Source organism: Danio aesculapii, chromosome 8 (genome assembly GCF_903798145.1).
Source record: "Danio aesculapii chromosome 8, fDanAes4.1, whole genome shotgun sequence".
Taxonomy (NCBI): Eukaryota; Metazoa; Chordata; class Actinopteri; order Cypriniformes; family Danionidae; genus Danio; species Danio aesculapii.
Genome location: NC_079442.1, coordinates 34,443,777 through 34,452,024, shown reverse-complemented (window position 1 = coordinate 34,452,024; position 8,248 = coordinate 34,443,777). Strand labels below are relative to the sequence as shown.

General features: G+C 41.3%; 1 protein-coding gene across 1 annotated transcript in view; it reads right to left on the bottom strand.

The window, feature by feature from the left end:
• Nucleotides 1–449: 449 nt before the first annotated feature.
• sema6bb (sema domain, transmembrane domain (TM), and cytoplasmic domain, (semaphorin) 6Bb) overlaps nucleotides 450–8,248 on the bottom strand; it is a 248,061-nt gene continuing 240,262 nt past the window's right edge. Inside the window, 2 exon segments of the mRNA XM_056463809.1 lie at nucleotides 450–4,899; nucleotides 4,901–5,724. Coding sequence (XP_056319784.1) covers nucleotides 4,801–4,899; nucleotides 4,901–5,724 — 923 coding nt within the window. The 3' untranslated portion in view covers nucleotides 450–4,800.

The window sequence follows — 8,248 nt, the reverse complement described above, 5'->3', positions numbered from 1 at the left end:
TGACAACTAAAGGTGCTCTAGTGAAAGATGCTAGAGGCAATGGTCTTTAGCCTCCTTGGTGGAGCGACAGACTCCCATGCAGTAAGTCGGTGGTTCGACCCCAGTTCGGAGCTGGTTGGCTGGCGAAGGACCGCAGTGGTACATTGGTGCCGTGACCCAGATGGGAGTGACGTTTAGGGGAGTGAGTGTAGCGGAGGCCAGCTAATGAAGTGCTGTGTAGGTAAACCTCACACCTCTGACCTCTAAAAGTCCTCAAGTGACAGACGTTAGAGGCCATGGTCTGTAGCCTCCTTGATAAAGCAACCGACTCCCATGTGGTAGGCCACCGGATTGATCCCAGCTTTAATATTTTATATTTTATCCAAAATTCCTTGCAACTGACTTAAATGTGTAATAAATAAAATACATCAAATACAGCTTGCAGAGAAAAAGTACAAAAGAAAAGCCAGTTAGGTTCTTGATGGTTTATTAGAACAGGAAATGATAACAGAGCACAGTCTCCATGCTCAATGACAGCCAGAACTGAGGACAGTGAGTTTTCAAATGCAAAACTGTATGTTTGCTTGTTTGTTTAAGTCCAGTGGGGTCCAAAAGTCTGAAAATACTTTTAAGGATTCGCAGAAATTAACATAGAAACTTCTAGACATAAAATGAATGCAACATGTTTTTAGAATTAAGCATAATTTCCAACTATTTAAATAAGCAAATTTGTAACTTCTCTTCATGTGACACCGTGCAGAAAGCCAGATGTTCCTGCTTCCACTGAAGCATAAAAAGCTCTTTGGATCATTTCAAATCAAGCTGTAGAGCGTGATCATCAGAACTTTACACAAACTACAAGCAGATCAAGTGCTGCTGACAAACTGATACAAAGACATTCTGAAATCCCAAACAAAAACATTGTATTAAATAAGAATAAGACTTCTGGACTCCACTGTCCATGTGTTTGCGTGTGTGTGTGTGTGTGTGTGTGTGTGTGGGTGGGTGTCCTTATTTGCATTTGTGCTGTTGATTTGGAAAGCATGCATGTGACTGTCTGATTGGTGGACAATATTAGGGCACACAGTAGCATGTGGTGTTGAAGTACACACTACCTCTGTGGACTCCAGACCGAGGCGGCTGTGTTCATGCAGATAGTTCACTTAAATTACATTTAAGCACTGAAATCATTATGTACACTGAAGGGGACACGACTTGTCATTTAATGACAATTGACCCAGTAACACGAACAGCCTCCGGTGCGAGACGAATCAGAAGTCCATCACAGTTAACAGAGAACTTGGCTCTTTTGCAGAAGTATTTCTCTTCTCTTTCTTTCTTTTTGATTTGAGAAAAGGCTTTGCACAGTTCATGAACCAGGATCAAACACTGAAATTCAGGTCACAGTCGCAGAATAATCATTGTCATTGTCGAAAAAACTCACACACCAGAGAGCAAATCAAATCAATAAACCAACCTAAAACATTACCACAAAAACAAACAAATATAAAAATGAAGATATCAGTACTGGCTAATATATTCTCTACAACTTTACAAAAAAATTCAAACTCCGTTTGTGCTTGTCAGATGTCAGGTTTTGCAGACTGAAAGCATTTCCAAACAAACCATTTCTTTCTTTGTGTTTGCGCATTTTGTCGGGTGGCCCATTAGTTGTGGCAGTTTGTGGCTGGGGGGGCGTACAAAAAAAAAAATCAGAGCTTTAAGAGACAAAGCGGAGAAAGAAAAACAGCCCAGACAATGAGAAAGCCTCAAGCGCACTGTCCTCACTGTTCACAGGCAGAATTTTAATTGGAAAATTGAGAGTAGGGAGCTTTCTAAAAACGTAGCTAGATATATTTCTGTCCAAACAAAACCGTAGCATAGTTTTTACGGCCGACTCCATTTCTTGCTCGAGAGAATTACGACATAGGAAAACAGTGAAACAACCTTCACTTACTTTCTTTTCCCGGGAACACATTTTATAGAGCTCCACAGCAAATTAACTCCATTTCACTGCCTCAAAATCTTGTGTGAATTAACCCAGTTTAGCGATTGCGCACAGGGTTACACAATACATTTCACCTGCGTTTGCCGCTTGTTTATGGTTTATTCTATTTATATGGGATTTGGCTGCCCACATCTCGGTCGATTGCTTTGTAAAATCTGGCAGTGAGTAAGCAAGTGGGTGCCTGTGTTTCTGCACGTCTCTCACGATCATCTCTAGGACTTATCAGGCCAACATAGACTTAATCGCGCATGTTTCGTCTAATGGTGCAACAGAGTGAAAAGCCAGGGAGACGAGAAAGATGAGAGCATGCATGGGTGGTCAGAGCTTTCCAGCAAGCAGTGAAGCCTCAGTCTGTGTTAGATTGGTGGCAATTAAAAAAAACAGCATCAATAATGTTGATTGTTTAAAATAATTACACACTGGGTTTTGAACTCAGTCATGCATTGGCACTTAAAACCTACAAATTATACAGCTGATTAATTGGTTTAATGTTCAGCTTCAGCAGTTCACTTTCAACCATCAAAAGAATGCACTCATATCCTGTGTCCTTAAATTCTCTCTCCATCATCACTACACCAGACTTTTCGTTTTGGAACACAGCCTGTTTTTAGGCCAATATATACTTAGTGCTGAAGCAGTGTTGATTATAGAACCGTCAACTATTTGATGTTAAACCCTCTTATGGACCATTTTCACATTTTCGGGTTTGGAATATAAATATTGGCAGGACAGATTTCTGGAGAATACATCTGAGAGCAAAGAAAATGTTATTTTTGTATTTGTTTCAAAAGAGTAAGGAAGAAATTTCCAAAATTCAGTAGTCTTTCTAAATGGAAAAGGCAAATTTATCATAACTCAAGATATGTGAAACCTTACTGCATTAGTGGCCACTTTCTTGCCAAGCAATTATGCCAAAGTATAATTTTATATATTGTAGTTTAAGAATTTTAAGAATTATTTATTTAAAAAACAAACAAATAACAGTATTAAAAACAGTAATACTGCAAAGTATCACTTTTTTTGCATTTTATCATTTTCTTTAGCATCATGATTGGTCAGAAAATGATTTTAATACACTGATTTGGTGCTTAAGACATATTTCATCAATGCTTAAACTGTTGTACTGCCTCATACATTATATTTTTTGCTAGGATACTTGGAAATCTTAGACAAATACTTTTAATAACATACAGTTAAATAACATAAAATAACATAAAATACTATTTAACTTCTGTGGAAATGCATCATCTCACAATGTGAAAATGGTCCACTGAACTGAGAAGAAAATCTTAGTCTGCATTACTGCCCTCTAGTGGACCCATTCAGGTAATGCTAGGTGAATTACTGGTGCCCCACGGGAAGAAAGCGGAGATAACGTCGTTCACTGAGAGGTGAATGAATTGAATAGTACACCATTTCTTTCATGCTTCCCGTGGGGTTTACAACCCTGAAACAAACAAACAGCAATCCAAAGAGAGCCAGAGGAAACTGAACAATGCATGAAGCGGGCACAGTGCCATTGGGAGCCTAGAGGGTTAGATTTTTTTTTGCTCTCCATCTAAATGTAACATTGTATTCGTCTGATTCTGTGTGGCTTGTGAAGGCTGGCAGTGAGGGGGGAACCAGAGGGGACCGATCTGTCTGGCTCCTCATTGACATTCTCCTGGGCTGGGCCGATGGCTAGGCCGTGACTCTTAACGGCTATTTGTTGTTGGGATGGTCTTCTCTGGCTGGGCCGCACAAAGAGACCCAGTGTCAGAAAGACACTCTGAATGCAGCTCCCCAGCGGCCCGACTCGGCCCAGACAACCGAGCTCACATTCGATTCAATGGACTGCAGAGAAAACCAAGCCAGGCTGAGCTAAAGAAAAAGCAAGTGTTGTAAACGCTCTGTTCTTATTCTAACATGTGTAAGGGGGGAAAAAAAAGCGAAACTTTTTAGTTTTGGGGATAAACCACAAAATAAGTGGGTCCACCCAACAACATATGTCCCTATACGTAACATATAGTCATTTCCACAGTGCTTCCCTGCTCCATTCAGAAAGCATGGGTTGATTCCCCCATGATTTTTGGCGAACGCTCTTCTCAGTCACCCATGTACATCTGATATTCCAGCACACAAGTCTGAAGACAAAGTCAGATGGCAGTTTTCTTGATTGCTTCCTGACACTTAACAGGTTAAGGGAGGGAGGGGTAGTCAGTCACTTGACATCAGATCAGATCACTCGAGAATCTCCAGTGTCGCTCGGCCACTTTGCGTTCACATCAGGTCTGGCCGACAAACACATTTTAGCGCAACTTACATACACACACATACAAACAGACAACCAGACACAAGGAAGTTAGAGCTTGTCTGAAAATGCCCCAGGATGCTCAAAAGAAGCATTCACAGGTGCAAACGGAAGGTGAAAATGAAACGGATCACTTCCAGGGCGTGAGATTACAAAGACAGACAATCCGCGATTACGCTAAACAGTCAACGTAGCCATTCGCAGGATTATGATTAAGTATTTCACCTCCCATCACCCAACGCATCCGTTTATTCCCAAGCGATCCTTCCATTTGATTAGACAGGGCGCTAACGTGCTAAGTGGCGTCACCCCTGCAGGCTGGGGAGGACGGCGGCTTTAACACCATCAACCGCTAATGCTCTTGTTCTCTCACTCTTGGTGGTACTAGAGCTCAGCCACTGGGTGGGGGACTTTAAAGACACTGGATGGCAGTGAGAGAGAGGACAGGAAGGGTAGGATTACAGAAGGAGTCTGAGTCTTGGGGGTGATGGGACTCTGAAGGGTGTGAACGGGCCTGGACCACTCATTGGCCATTTGGGTTGCGCTCACCTACACTTTTAACCAGCAGGTGGCTGTAGTCCTGTAGCTCATTGAGCCCCCGCTGAGTGTGGTGACTTGGCCCGTATTAATGCTGCATTCGTGCGTGGCTGTATTGGATATGGATGATGTCCAGAAGGAGTTGCATTGTTGCTGTTGAAATTGAGCCCGTCTCTGGACCACCGCAGTTGTTCGCCATAGTCCGATTGAGTGGTAGGAGCTGAAACCACCCTCCTTCGATCAGGTGAGTCCTGAGGTGTTGCAGGATAGTTGTACTCACCAGTGGAGTTGCGGGTAGGTGGAGCGGACGGTCGACTACCCTGCTCCCTTTGATTTGGAGGGTGGGCGAGGATAAGGTACCTTTGGCGCTCTGAATGAGGGGGAATATCGCCCGATCCTTCCTGCCGTCCACCCTGCAGGTATTTGGAGCTCAGGTAAATGACTGCAGAGTTTGCTGGGCAGGGTGTCCCTGTCTGGGCCAGGAAAGTATGGCTCTGGTCCCAGTCGCAGTCTGTGAGATGAACATTAGGACTGGGACGTTTCTGCTGCAGAGGTGTCTGTTCTGGAGTGGGAAGTCCTGTGTCAATTTCTCCAGATTTTGTCCAGCCGTTGGTGAACATGTTTTCAACCTGCGAGCGAGGTCGTTCACTGCCGCTGATGCGTGTCACGCTGATCACGGAGCCGCTGCGGCCGTGTCCCAACATGCTTTGCTCCTTGTCACTCTTCCGACGACTCCCTAAGCCAGATCCATTGGCTCTGGAATGCTGCCGGTGTTTGAGGCTCATTATCCAACACACCATAAGACCCGACAGCGCCGCCCCAGTGGCAAACGCGGAAACTGCAGAAACCACCAGGAGGTTTACAGACACCAAGCCATCTGGTTCCTCGATGAAACTCTCATGCAGAAGACCTAAACACATGGAAAGAATGCCAGAAATTAGCATAAATGACACTTTTGTAACTGACAGCGATTCTCAAAATTAAATTACCTTGAGTTTGTTTGTTTTTTCGAAGCTCTGTAAGATTGAAGAACGCTTGAGTGCAGGAAACCAGCAGACTAATTACTCTCATTACCACCTGAAGTGGATGTTGATTTTAACTGCTGCAATATGTCTTTCCCTGACTGAAATGTCTATCATCAAGTTTGTGTTTTGGAACATTAACTTTCAAAAACGCCTTGAACTGAAATAATCTGACAAATGTTAAATCTTTTTATTTTAACTTTTAAAATTTATAACAGTTTTTTATAAGTACATGCCAGAACCAAATACATTATACAGTCTATAATACATTTTTATACAAATGATAGGGAAAAAATACAGAACAAACATGCACCATATAGAGTAAATAATATACACCATTAAGTTGTACTTGATTAAACTCAAAACATTGAAAAAAAAGAGTGAAATTGTGCATGAATCATAAGCGCCCTACTAAGGAAGAAGCCCCAGATTTTTTCAAACTTTTTAGAAGCATCCACCCTAGCAAAATGAATTCTTTCAAGCTTAATAGCAGCAACCATTTCAGTCAGCCATTTATGAAAAGTAGGTTGTAAAGTGGACTTCCAATCCATCAAGATCACCCTTTTAGCCACCACACAAATATTAAATCTTGGGTTGTATTTACTGATAAAACTTGCTCACATGCACACACACTTGCGCATACACACATGCAGTCAAGAGGGATGTGAGATCTGGATACAAATCACTATAAAATTACATAAGACTTACATTTTCAGAAGAGCAGTAATAAATTATTAATATGAGAAAACATGGTGTGGTGTTTTGTGGAACTTAAAACTGTTGAAATGAAAAGATTTCTGAAGCACATAAATACCACATAATGCTTTCTTAACTCTTCTGAAATTAATACTGTGTCTAGAAAGGAATATAAGCATGTCTAATAGTACATTTTACTCAAACATATAACTTGTAAATCAAGAGAAACTGAGAATTGGTAGTGGTAGTCTCTTTTTTACAACCCAAGTGGCAATATCTTATTAATTTGAAGGAACTCTATAAATCTGTGGAGTAAAGTTCTTACAGTTCTTATGTGTCACACTTTATTTTGATGGTCCATTTGTTGAATTTAACTTACATTGCATCTACATGCCAACTAGTTCTCATTAGATTATAAGTAGACTGTTAGGTTAGGGTTAGGTTTGGGGTTAGTGTACGTTGACATGTACTCGCAAAGTTTCTTATAGGCGAATTACCGGGATGCGCACCCATCGAGATTGCAGAAAAAAACTGGGACTTTGTAGTGCTCAAAACCGAGGTTCTGCCCAGCCAAAGACAAGGAAAGAAGACGGAGTTATACAAGGCCTGGGTAATCATCAACAAGCAAAAAAACTGCAATCTGACAGCGAACTGCACCTGTACGGCAGGGTATGTGAATTTACATTTTTACATTTCATTCTTAGCATTCAGTGTCCGCAGTTTAATTCACCATATTTAACTGTTTTTGCTGAAATCATTGCTGCAATCAAAACGAGTAATGTGTATGATTCAGCATAGCGTGAACTTACCTGATATAAAATGAGAACTGCAGAGCACAGCATTTTTAATTAGGTCCTCATTCAATTCAGCTCTACTGATGGCTGTTAGCTAAAGATGTCTGCGGTTGGCATTAAAAGCAGTATGGTGTACCGTAAAATTTAAGTTATCTATTTTTGGACTTCCTACCGCACAACACGACATGTTTGCTATTGCAACCGGTCTTTATTTGCAACCGTTATGCGCGGTTTAATTCGTGTGACGTCATGTGTGACGTAGGTTGGTAATCCCCCTACAGTCAGTTAAATGTCTGTTGAAGGAGCAGTATCAACAGATATTAAGCAGACAGTCTACTAATACTCCATCAAAATAAAGTGTTACCTCATTTACAACGGTAAGAACCAATATCATAAAGTGTCTCAGCAAAACAAAATGCTCTTGAATCAAATCAATTTAACTGGCAAATAAATCATAATAAAGACAAACGGTAACCATCTCTCACTGGTGAACATAAACAGCCTTAATTAGCACTTTAAGTTGTTTGTTTTAAAATGCAAATAAACCGAGAGGAGAGGAGGCACAATCAATAAAAATCTTGATGTGATAATTAGCTTATTATAGATGCCTCAATGTGGGTGCGTACAATGTGTCAGCTGAATTAAAAGATATATTAGCTGCAGTCGGAGAATCATACAGCATGTTATGCTGGTCATTTCACTGGGAGATGTTATGACAGAGTGCCGATCAATTTTCTGATGATATACATGTTTACTTCGCCGTATTCAGTTTGGAAGGACAGACCACATTACCAAAATGACACCTCAAATCAATCAATGCATTCATGTGGATGCTGAGTCAGTGTCTGGTTTTTCCTCCCCTTTCCTTTTCTCTCTTTACCCAGCATGGTTTTGTGTTTATCTCTGTGTCTGCCCTGCTACC